The following is a 12,904-nucleotide window of genomic DNA, read 5'->3' as shown; positions in this document are numbered from 1 at the left end:
AGATGACTGATGAATAGTGTGCAACAACTACTACTCTATCTATCATTACTGAAAAACAGCCTCTGCACACAGGTGTAGTTTCCTTTATAACAGGGAGATTATTCTTAAAAACCTGCAACCAAATTAGCTTTTGTAAATTAAATTCTATTTTTCCACAAGCTGACTTTAAAATCTTAAAGACACTTTATTCATTCTGAGCGGTGGGAATTGTTTCTTTTAGCTTCTTCTTGAGGTCAAATCCATGCCCTTCCTTTCCCCATCCCTACTTACATAGTTCAAGATTTAATAATTTAGGAATCCTTAGAACCTTATCCCTTACTCTGCTTCTCCCTGATTTGTTTATTCACTGAGAATGTCAGCATTTGAAGAAAAGTGGCTGATTCATAAACCTTACCTTTGAAAACACACCTGAAAATGCAGACTCTTTAAAAAGGAAAATGAGGGGCACCTGGGTGGCTCAGCGGTTGAGCGTTTGCCTTTGGCTCAGGGCGTGATCCCAGGCCTGGAGATCCACTCCCACATTGGGCTCCCCGCAAGGAACCTGGCCCTCTATCTCTCGTTCTCTCTGTGTGTGTATCTCTTATGAATAAATAAGTAAATCTTAAAAATAAAAAACTAAAAAGGAAAATGAATTTCGTGAAAAAACAAAAACAAAGAAACCTCTCGTCTAAGGGGAAATTTACTCCTGGAAATACTACTGCTGTGTATCAGCTACAACAGTATAAGAGAAACGCTTCTTCAAAAGAAAATATCAACTATGATTTAAGCCATCCACCATTTTTAACTTTTGTACAAAAAGAAGTCCACACTTAAAAAAAAAATGCTCTACTAGATGGTGCAGATGAGACACAAAGTATTAGAAAACAACAGTGAGATTTTTATTTCTTTCAGAGAAAGAAGAAACATTTTTTAAAGCACCTAGAGATGGGGGATCCCTGGGTGGCCCAGGGTGTGATCCTGGGGACCCAAGATCGAGTCCCACATCGGGCTCCCTGCATGGAGCCTGCTTCTCCCTCTGCCTGTGTCTCTGCCTCTCTGTCTCTCATGAATAAATAAATAAAATCTTAAAAAAAAAAAATGCCATTTCTGGTACTGTGGGTATTCCGGCAAAGTAAACATACCCCAGACTGCAGACTGGCAAACTGTGTTCTAGGCTCGCTTCTGCCACAAAAGGGCCATTAGAAAATAACCGGCCTGCATCTAAATGTAATGCATACAATAAGATGGCTAAATAAGGGTAACTCTTTGATTCTAGCAGATTGATTCACTCTCAGTATTTATATGAAAAAGCATTTGTGGTATGTGATGCCTATGACTTGATCAAATGATGCAATAAAAATGTAACTGGAAACTTCATCTTGTGAGTCACTTACTCACACCGCCCCGGTGGCCAGCAGTGTCCCATCAGTACAGACCATACACACTACTTTGAACATCTAAATTCCCACATGCGGAGTTTTCTTAAAGGGAGGTGCGAGTCCACCACGGTCTGCGTGGCAATAGGAAACATTGTATCCTTTCAGCCCTTCTTCCCAACCCATTGTCATCACAGGCTCCAGGCGGGGCGGGGGGGGGGGGGGGGGGACCACCTTCAAGTCTTAACCACTGAAACAATAGTGTTGCAGTAATTGCATCACAGAAATCACATTGCTTTCCTAATACCCTCAAAGTTATTCTCCCGAGATCACTTATCACCCAGAAACCAACTTTCTCCTTGCGTGCTCTCGTTATTTGTCAGCGCAAACACTTTCCATTGTAACGAATATTCGGTTCACCACTTATCCTGGGCTCCAAATAAATAAATAAAAAATAAATAAGCCGTCCCAAAACCCAACAAGGCTCAGCGCGCCTGCATCTGGCGATTTCCCGGGGAGCCTGGGATGCACGGACATCTCGCTCGAAAATAAATAAACTTTCCAGGATCTTTATTTACTGACTTGAGACACGTTAGGTCTGGAAACCACCCGCTAACTTGGCTCCCAAGTGGGCACGTTGGAGCGGCCTCGGGTCACCCGTCGGCCAGGGCGGGCGGAGGGCGGAGGGCGGAGGGCCGAGGGCGGCTGGCGGCGCAGGGCCGGCCCGGGGAGCACACGCCCAGCGGCCCTGCCTGCGGAGGAGACAATGGGAGAGGCGCGAGGGAGCCGGCCCGCGCCCCCGCCCCGCCCCGGCCCGGCCCGGCCCGGCCCCGAGCCCCCGCCGCCCCCCGCCGCCCCCCGCCGCCCCCCGCCGCCCCCCGCCTCCCCGGGGCGCGGCCCACCTGCACTCACCGAACAGGGTCAGGGCCATTGTACGGCGCTCCCGGCCGCTCGCCGCCGCCTCCCGCCGGCGCACGCGCTCCTCCCGGCCGCCCGGAGATGAGCGCCGCGGCCCGGAGCGCTCGCAGCGCGGAGGGCGCGGGGACCGGAGGGGCGTGGTGGGGCGCGGGCGCGCGGGGACGCTGCAGGCCGGGGCGCGCGGCCACAAAAAGTTATGTGTGCGTTCGCGTCGGGCGCACCCGCGCCGGGGCAGACCCGCTAGCCCGAGGCGAGCCGGCACTTGTCGCGGCCATCTGTGCGCCACGCGGAGCGCGCGGGCGGCGGTACCTGCGAGGCGGGGGGCGCGGCGGCGGCGGCGGCGGCGGCGGCGGGGAGGAGCAGCAGCCTCGCGGGGCCCCCGGCGGGGCGCGCTCACTCCGCAGCCCGCGGCCTCGCCGGCGCCATCTTGCGACAGCGTCTCCCCCCCGGATCTGCCCCTGCGCCTCCTCGCGCGACCCCCGCGGGCGGCCGGGCCGCTGCGTCCCCATAGCAACGGGCGCGCGCTTGGGGGGGCTGCGGCCGCTGCGTCCCCATAGCAACGGGCGCGCGCCGGGGGGCGCGGCTCGGAGGCGCGCGCGGGGGGCCGGGCCGCTGCGTTTCCCTAGCAACGGGCGCGCGCCGGGGGGGCCGCGGCCGCTGCGTCCCCATAGCAACGGGCGCGCGCGCCGAGTGCCGCGGTTCGGAGGCGCGCGCCGGGGGCCGGGCCGCTGCGTCCCCATAGCAACGGGCGCGCGCCGGGGGGGCGCGGCTCGGAGGCGCGCGCCGGGGGCCGGGCCGCTGCGTTTCCCTAGCAACGGGCGCGCGCCGGGGGGCCGCGGCCGCTGCGTCCCCATAGCAACGGGCGCGCGCGCCGAGTGCCGCGGTTCGGAGGCGCGCGCCGGGGGCCGGGCCGCTGCGTTGCCATAGCAACGGGCGCGCGCGCCGGGGGCCGCGACTCGGGGGCGCGCGCCGGGGCCGGGGCCGCTGCGTTCCCATAGCAACGGGCGCGCGCCCCTCCTGCCCTGGGGCTGGGAGGAGCCGCCGCAGCCGCCCGCTGGGACGCGGCCTCCAGGAGCCTGGCGGGGCGGGGGCCGGGGCCGAAATCCCTGCGATTTTTCTTGAATGGGATTTGTGGAGGCGCGGAGAGGACGAGGGCCGAGCTGTTACTCGAAAGAGGAGGATGCTCCGCGAACTGCCGTCCCCAAGCCGGGAGGGTCATGCGGGGCCGGGTTCGCGCGAGGACGGATCTCCCGCCCGGCGCCCTCGGGGTGGGCGCGGGTCTGCAGCGCGTGACCTGGGGCTCCGGCCTCGGCTGGGCCTGGCCTTCCCGTCGGGACTACGGAGCCTCGGGGGCCACTGATCGGAGGGGACGGGAGTCGTTTAAGAAGCAGCAAGGGATTACCTGCAATAATGTGATACAAGGCCAATGCTAAAATCTAATTTTCTTGCTTTTACTTGATGCCTCTTTGATATTATCTCAGGGAAAAAAATGCACGTTTCGCACTGATTGGCACTTCTATACCACAAAAGATTGTTCCCCTGAGCTTTTTGCATTTATCTGATAATCACTGGCAACATCCTTCTTTCTATGATGTTCTCCGCTGCTCGCCTCTGTCTTTGCCTTAATTACCGAAAAGCCATATAACGCCTTGAGATGATCAACCGCAAGAGATGCTCTTGAAAAGCTCGGTTATGAGGTTTTTGTGTCGTTTTCATTTAATGTATTCGAAAATTCAGTATTCTCTACTTGCTATGTGTGTTCCCTCTGTTAAAAAAAAAAAAAAAATCCCCGTTTCTTGTGTCTCTTAGGGATTGGTTACTGTTTCAGCATCTAATCCTGTAGATTTTCTCTTTGGTTCTCATGTCTTCCTAAATCATCTTTCCTCTTTACAGGTCCTCAGATTCCCTAATGTCATTTTCTGCTTCTCTCTGATTTTCAACTAATTCTTATTAGAATATTATATAAACATATCTTCTACTGAATGTGTCTTGAGGATCAAATCCTTACAAAAATTACAATTACTACTACAAACAGAACCACAGTTAATTCATCATCATTTCACAACAGACTCACATCAGAAGAAAAAGAAAAGCCAGTTGGGAGGAGGAGCCAAGCCTTTTGTTTCATGTCAGTTAACTCTAGAAAAAAGAAATAGTAAAATAATTCAACCTGAACACGCAAACGTATGAGATTCTGCATGCTTGAAATTTTCTGATGAACTAAAATGGCTCTCCTTCAGCTACTAATATCAAAATAAACGTTGAAATCCCCACAATGTTAAGCCTTCATGAAAAGGGCTCTTGATTCTGAACAGCCTTGCTGCTCATGAAAAATCATAAACACACAGCTCGTGAAGATAAATGAGATACTTAAGAAGGCTTTGTGGGACAGATTTTATAACCATGTAAAGATTGCTGCTGATCTGCTCTGCAAATCAGATAAATCAGAAACGAAAGACAGCATTTGCTGCCTCAACCAGTGATCTTCAACCTTTTTTGGAACTTAATTTCCCTTTAAGGCTCTGATGAAAATACTGTCCCTCTTCCTGGAAAATGCTTACGTACATATTATACACTCACCAGAATTGCTTCCCAGGATCTCAGAGGGATTATGGCCTATTCAGGGACCCAGATATCCTTTGTAATCTCAGTTTTATTTTTATACTTTGAATTTTTTACCTTTCACATGGAAGCATGGATCTTTGAACAGGAAAGGACCAAACTCCCCTGATTTAAAGATAAGGATATTGAGGGCCCAGCAGTCAAAAGATTTTCCCAAATGTGTTCACCTTTTAGTGGCAGAACTAAGAGGAAAATCTGAGGCATCTGGTGTTTCTCCCTGACCACCTCCCCCACCCTCCATCCCCCACCAATTTAGAGGATACATGGTTTGAATTTAAAAAGAAAACTCTGCTTAGTATTAGAAACAGAGTGGCAAGGGGACCATTTTGTCTTCAGTCATTTTGCATGTTTGGGTCTTCTTGTAATTTGGGAAGTTGAATTTTTGTCTCAAAGGGCCTTTATTCACATGCTCTTCAACTCAGAACTATGTGTCCAATCAGGTTGAGAGAAAAAGTGCTTTTTTTCTCTTCTCTTTGTTAAACTCTCTTAGAGAGGTACCAGAGCATCAGTGTTTGGCTGGTACAGCTGGGTTGGCTGGTAATTCTCTCTGTACCCTGGGGGGTTATCCTGGGGTGCAATCCTGTGTTCACACTCACAGTCCCATTATACAGCCAAGCTTTGGCTACGGGACCAGCCTTGCACCCACCCGTTGTGGCTGCACACAGCTGAATCTTAGTGATAGACCCAGCTTAGATTCAGGTGGGAACATTCTTCCCTCCTCTTCCTCTTTTCTATACAAGTCTGGGCACTCCTACACCCAGAGTATGAACACACACACACACACACACACACACACACACATCCCTTGCAAGAGAGGTTTTTAGGATACTGTTTGAAGCAATACAGCTCAATGTACTATGTTTCCCTAAACATCTAGCTTTCCACAGTGATTCAATTGATTTCCTAATAACAAAATGCTTTCTCTACTTGATCAGAGTGCCATGTCTTGAAAATAAGATTCATTTTTATGTCGTATTCTCTAACGAGGAATACAGAGTGTTGCTGTTCTCACCTAGCTGGAAATAAAGCAATAGGCTTTCAACCACAGATTCAGCGTAAGGAAGGGCGGTAACCCCTTGGAGATGATTATTGTGGGCGGTACCTTAGATTGTTTATTTAAAAGGGGGAAGAGTAAGTTGACTTTTACAACATTTATGTTTTCATTCAAAGATTTAATTTTGTGTTTAACACCTAGAATGGCCAGATCTGTTTGTTCCGTTACGTAGTTGTCAGATTTTTAGGCCAATGTTTTACTCTTTCTGGTTCTTCCTATTTGTAAAATAAAGGGACAGGGCTATCTCTGATGTCTTTTTAATGTCTTTTTTTAGGTTTAGCTGTCATTCTGCAATATTTTAAAATATTTAAAATAACTGGATTATGGATAAAACAGAGAAGATATTTTTATTTGAATATTTAGTATATCATTTATGTATTCAGTATATTTAACGAGCGGGATGCCTGGTCAGTCTAAAGCCATAGGTCACATTTTCATAAAGACGGTACAATAAAGAGTCATATTTTATTAAATTATTGATACTATGATTTCATCCACAGTATGTAACACTAATGTGATATTTATTATATACCCTTTCTCAGGTTTAACAGGATTAAAATAAAAGTATGCACTGAGCAATCCATGTCAAATTTACTAAAACAGTTTCTCATTTTTATGTAAGTTTTGTGGACTAAACAGAATTTAAGCAATGCTCTAAAATTCTTTTCTACATTTTAAACTAATGACATATTGCAAGTGTTTGGGGTTTTCTTTTTTGTTACTCATTTAGCTTTGTTCCCACTGGTAAACATTGATTTGTTCCTCAGTTTTGAATGAAGCAGAAATTAATGAGGCGGTTTCTGCTTCACGATAACAAGTTGAAATTATAGCACTTTATCATGTCAACACAGCTTTAAACACTAGGAATACCAGTGCTATTAGCACTGTTCCCAAAATAGTGCAGAAGTTTGCTGTTGAAGAAAATCTCACAGAGCATATGTCTACAAATGTGATAGAAACATTTTTTTATTCCTGAGTTATACTGATGTATACTGTCTCTCTATGTTACCAGTTAGAGTATTTATTTCTATGGTGTGAATGTGCTTAGAGTGGATTTGGGTCTATTTTTAATAAGGTTTTCCTTAATAATTTAATAATTTAACAATGTTTTAGTAATGTTTCCTCTAATCCAGACAAGTCCCCCACTATTATCTTTCTGAAGATAAAGCAATCTTTATATTTCTGAATTAGTATCTTGCCTAATATTTGCAGGGCATTTCACGACTTTATAAATAGCACTTTCGGGGCAGCCCCGGTGGCTCAGCGGTTTAGAGCTGCCTTTGGGCCAGGGCTTGATCCTGGAGACCCGGGATCGAGTCCCACATCAGGCTCCCTGCATGGAGCCTGCTTCTCCCTCTGCCTGTGTCTCTAACTCTCTCTCTCTCTCTCTCACTGTGTGTCTCTAAGAAATAAATAAATCTTTAAAAATAAATAAATAAATATATATATATATATATATATATATATATATATATAGCACTTTCATAGGGTAAAGGCATACACATACAGGAAATGGAAGCAGTATTTGATTTGAGAAGATTTAGATGACAAAACTATTCAGGAAAAAAATGTATGTCATAATTGTAAATTTGGCCTTTAAGATTAAATAATTCAGAGTAATGTTTAGGAGAGTTAGTGGTGTTCTACTGACCACCAGAGGGTGCCTAAATTATATCCGCAGGAGCAATCCTGGATCTTAGAAATGAAGTAAAATTTGAAGAAATACATAAGAATCCTTAAGAATTGAAAACTTTCTCAATTTGCCTGCAATGTTTCTTATCAAGTAGCAGAAAATAATCCCACTGAAATTATGCTAAAAGGGGAGGTAGCTTTTGGCTGGCTAGGCACAGATTTGGAATTGTATATTACTGAGCAATGTTTATATTCAGCCCTTATTATATCACTTCCAAAGCGAAATGAAAGTGTTTTTAGAAAGGATGTGTATGTGTGTGGGGGGGGGGGGGGTATGAAGGGAAAGGAAATTGGAACTCAAAAGCAGGCCGTAAAGGTCTTCTATCCCTGACCCAAGATAATGGATTTCTTGTTAACTGCTCAGTTTAAAGGAAATTTTAGTTCAATAGGTGATGGGACCATAGGTATTACTATGAGCCCTAGGTCTGAATCTTCTAAATGCCACAGGTCCTATTGTTTTTTAACTTTGTGATAGGATTTTTTTGAAATGTCGAAAATGACCACTGGTTTGGAGTGGCCAAGGAAAAAGAAAGGGTAAAAGAGGTCTGTTTTCAATACATGTTTAAGAGACTACTTATTTCCTGGTAAATAGTATAGCAGATCCTTTGGAATTTTTTATAGGCTTAAAAGCAAGTACATTTTCAAGTGCACATTAGCTAAAAGTACAGCAATTATGGCTGCCCTCAAGTAAAAGTTTGTGTCTGAACTATAATCATATTATAGTACTTTAAGCCAGCATTTCCATTTGTGTGTATTTTTCTGAGGTCACCAGGCATATCTAATGCACAGTGTAAGCTAAATGTCTATTTGACTTGAGCAGTTGGATTTCTGCCAGTTTTGTTTTCAAGAGGGTATAAGGAGATTTGGCTGCAAATCAAATCTCCCTAATATGGCCACGGTTCTTCTGGTTAATGTGGGTGTCCACAATAAGATGACTTATTCAAGTTGATTACATTGTGAGTTATAAATCAGCTAAATAGCTTGGAACTCTGGGTGAGAATTACACAATCTCTAATTAAATAACAGAGCTAAAAAGAGAAGTGTATTTCCATGATTAAAATCACAATCTGGGCTCAAATCTTGTCTACTCCCATGATGGATTTTTCATAAAACTCCTTTGTATACTGTTGTAAAATAGAACACATCAGACAATGCACCGATTGGAATTCGTTCATCCATCCTTCATTCAGTCAACAAGTATTTACTAAGGACCTATGGTATACAAGGCATTGTGCTAGAATTCTATCAAAGGAGTCAATGATGAACGAGACATGTGTTCAGATCTTTAGAAATTTGCAGTCCTTGAGGAGAATCCTTGTAAATGGGAAAATGACAAGGCCATAAGAGGATACAGATTGAATATCGTGGAAGTTCAGAGCAGAGAAAAATTATTTCCAGCTGATAAAATGGGCGAAGGCTTCATGAAGGTTGAAACTATGCTTTGAAGTATGGACAGAAATTAGGCAAACAGAATAGAGAAAGGGAAAAGTGGGGTTTAGTTAAGAGAGAAGAGCATGACGAAAGTCTTGGGGAAAGAGGTGGGAAATCGGAGAAGAATTGTGGACAGGACAATATGGCTGTAGCAAGGACTTGTAGGAGGCTAGACATGTAGGTCAGGGACATATAGAGAAGGCCAAACTGTTGCCTCAATACTTATTATGTTATCTGAACCCTGCAGGCTTTCTATAAGGACTTGAGATAACAGGATATTTGAATTAATTATTCAAGTCTGGTCTCAAATTTTTTCATGCTCTATTTTCCAGTAACAGATTATTTACTACCCACCAATATGTGAAAATATATGAATATACCCCCACACACAAACATGTACTATTGCTGTAAGCTAATAACTCAAGGCACAATATACCCTTAAGGTGAAGTTTAATAAAGATTTTATTTAAAAATTTTTTTAATATTTTATTTATTTTTTCATGAGAGAGACACAGAGAGAGGCAGAGACATAGGCAGAGGGAGAAGCAGGCTCCATGCAGACCCAGTGCAGGACTTGATCCCGGGACCCCGGGATCATGAACTGGGCCAAAGGCAGATCCTTAACCAACTGAGCCACCCAGGCAGCCTATAAATCCATATTTTAAAGTCTCTCTGATAATTTCTGAATTTCTGGTCAACTTCTAATCAGATCTTATTATATCATCATTATTTTACTTTACAACCTGACAAAGAGCTTGCACCAAGTGTAGGAGTCATGTAAGTTCTATTTCTTTTAGATTTACTTGTGCTTGTATTATTACTATGATTTTTGATGCATGATTTCTTTAAAAGAATCTTTTAAAGGCATCTGTTCATTTGGTAAGGTTTAGTTTGGTTAAAAAGCATATAACCCATAAATCCAACTAACTTGGCCATGTAAATAGCAGTAAGTTGCAATGAGCCAAATGGGAAAAGATGAGTCAATTGTACTGGCAACCACACCCTATAGTGGAACTCCCTCTCTTCCCCCAGGATAACTTGTACGTGATGTATGTGACGTGGGATTTTCCAACATACAAATTGAGTAAGCGAGTCTGTGTCAATCTATACATAAAATACTAATAAAGCTTAATCTCCTCCCCATTCGTAAAAATAACTAATAACTATACATGGAAATTCTACTTTTTCATAAGATGATGGAAGTCTTGGGGTATTTACTTTGGAGGTTGCTGGTATGGACAGGAAACCAGGGCAAATATTTGTGAAGTGGTATGGTCAAGGCTGACCTTCAGAAAGATGAATCTGATTATCTGTGTGTAAAATAGGTTGAATGGAGAGAAACAATTGAAGTGGCTCTTACTTCAAGCCCTGCATACCTATTATTGCATTTGTTATCAAGTACTAGGGATTCTGGTCTGAACTTTGAGAGAGCCTCATCTTTAAACGGTTCCAGGAAATGTCACTCAATACCTCTGATATCCTGGGAAAATGAGTCTAACTTTTATAGAATTGGTAATAAAGAATACTAGCTATAGGGGCACCTGGGTGGCTGAGTCAGTCAAGCGTCTGCCTTTGGCTCAGGTAATGCTCCTGAGGTCCTGGGATCGAGTCCCGAGCAGGCTCCCTGCTCAGGGAGAGTCTGCTTCTCTCTCTCCCCTCTGCTCCTTCCCCTGTTCATGCTATCTCTCATTCTCTCTCTAAATAAAATATTAAAAAAAAAAAAGAATACTAGCTATAAAGGGAAGAAAGGGCTAGCACTAGAGTGGACCTTTCTACAACTTAGAAATCAAGCATGATGGAAAAAGTTTTTTGAACATTTTGAACATTTCCTCTTACTACTGAATGGAAACATAGCCTATAAAACACATAACTTATAAAACACTGGATTTGACTGAATCTAGGTTTGAGAGTGGGAAGTTTTCATGTGCTACCTCCCTGGAACTTCTCCAATGCCACAGTACATCTTGAAAGATGCTGGTCAGAAAAAATCTGGCTTCAGGGGTGCCTGGGTAGCTCAGCTGGTTAAATGTCCAACCCTCAATTTAGGTTAAGGTCATGATCGCAGGGCCTTGAGATCCAGCCCACATTGGGGTCAGTGCTCAGCACAGAGTCTGCTTGGGATTCTCCATCTCCCTCAGCATCCCCCGCCCCACCCCACCCCCCACCCTTGTGCACTCTCTCTTCTCAAATAAATAAGTAATCTTTTTAAAAAAGAGAGAGAGGAGCAGCCCGGGTGGCTCAGCAGTCTCTCATGAATAAATAAATAAAATCTTTAAAAAGCGGAGTGGGGGGGATCCCTGGGTGGCTCAGCGGTTGGCCTGATCCTGGAGACCCCAGATCGAGTCCCACGCCGGGCTCCCTACATGGAGCCTGCTTCTCCCTCTGCCTGTGTCTCTGCCTCTCTCTCTCTCTCTCTCTCTCTCTCTCTGTCTCTTTGAACAAATAAATAAAATTTAAAATAAATAAATAAATAAATAAATAAATAAATAAATAAATAAATAAAGAGAGAGAGAGAAAGATCTGGCGTCAAATGTAGGCTTCACCTCTCACTATCTATGTGACTGGAGACAGATTTAAATTTTTTAGGACTTCAGTTTCTTCCTCTGAAAAATAGAGATACTCTCTGCATCACTTGGTTTACAACATTTTGATTGCAGTTGACAGAAAATTTAATTCCAATCAGCTCAAACAAACAAAGGAAATTTATTGGCCCTGACATGGACAAACCCACAGTCAAAGTGAGTTATAGGGAAGGCTGATTCAGCCGTGCAATGTCACTTTTTAAAAAATATTTTATTTATTTTTTCATGAGAGACACACAGATGGAGGCAGAGAGAGAAGCAGGCTCCCTGTAGGGAGTCTGATGTGGGACTTGATCCCAGGACCCTGGGGAATCACACTTTGAGCAGAAGGCAGATACTCAACCACTGAGCCACCCAGGTGCCCCTCACTGTCTTTATAGAACACAGAATCCCCGCCATTCATGGCATCTTCCAGACTCTCCCCTTGTGGTAGCAAAATGGCTTCAGGGGTCCTAGATATTATACAGTCTTACCTCTCCATCCAAAGGAAGTGGGAGTCCTGGAGTATCTCACCCTCATTGGCCTGAGTTGGAATACATGCTCATCCATGAATCATTGCTGTGGCCAGAGAGAAAGGGTGAGTAGAGGTCAATCACAGGTTACCCAAAACTGAGTGAATTAACCCTTGGCTGAGGTGAATTCCTTAAAGAAAACCCAATACAGAGCTTAGAGGGGAAAGAAGGGGTTGGGCAGGCAACTCACACATGTTTGCCTTTTAGGGTCACTCTGGGGATTAAATAAAGCACAGAGTGGACATGTAATAAATATGGTACTTCTTCCTCTCTCTATGAGGATTACCTTCCACAATATTCAGTAAAAAGCCTGATTTTCTCTGACAGTAAGCACCCAGTCTTATGCCAACAAGTCCTCTCCTCACTAGTCCATCTTTTCCCATATATAAAAGCAATGCCCGACTCTTGAACTTCATATATATTTGCTTCCCAGACTACTTACAGGCATGGTGACATCACTGACACAACCTGTAGGAAACAAAAATTGTAATTGATTATTTTGCAAAACGTGCTTATACTATTATGTAGTGCCAACGAAACAGTTGGACTTTTTTCATTAAGTTAGCCACGTGTTTTGTCATCAATTTTCCAGTTTCAAATAATTTAAATCTCTTTCAAAATATACAGTGGATTCAACATCAAGAAAATTATTTTCTGCATGTTTTAGGATTTCCAGCTGAGCCTCAACTGGGATTCTAATTCTGGTCATATGTGATGAACCAGTAGGGTTTATTTTCA

General features: G+C 44.4%; 1 protein-coding gene across 7 annotated transcripts in view; it reads right to left on the bottom strand.

The window, feature by feature from the left end:
• CHN1 (chimerin 1) overlaps positions 1-12,212 on the bottom strand; it is a 206,949-nt gene extending 194,737 nt beyond the window's left edge. For 5 of the 7 annotated variants that reach the window (XM_077883238.1, XM_077883245.1, XM_077883242.1 and 2 more), the window contains exon 1: positions 12,128-12,212. In XM_077883238.1, the coding sequence (XP_077739364.1) occupies positions 12,128-12,203 (76 nt within the window). In that variant the 5' untranslated portion in view covers positions 12,204-12,212. Of the gene's footprint in view, positions 1-2,267; positions 2,575-12,127 lie in introns of those variants that run through there. The other 2 variants (XM_077883240.1, XM_077883241.1) reach the window with 1 other exon arrangement.
• Between the last annotated feature and the right edge of the window lie 692 nt (positions 12,213-12,904).

Source organism: Canis aureus, chromosome 34 (assembly GCF_053574225.1).
Source record: "Canis aureus isolate CA01 chromosome 34, VMU_Caureus_v.1.0, whole genome shotgun sequence".
Lineage (NCBI taxonomy): Eukaryota > Metazoa > Chordata > Mammalia > Carnivora > Canidae > Canis > Canis aureus.
Note: the sequence above shows the minus strand (reverse complement) of the source record. Positions and strands in the feature narration are given on the sequence as shown.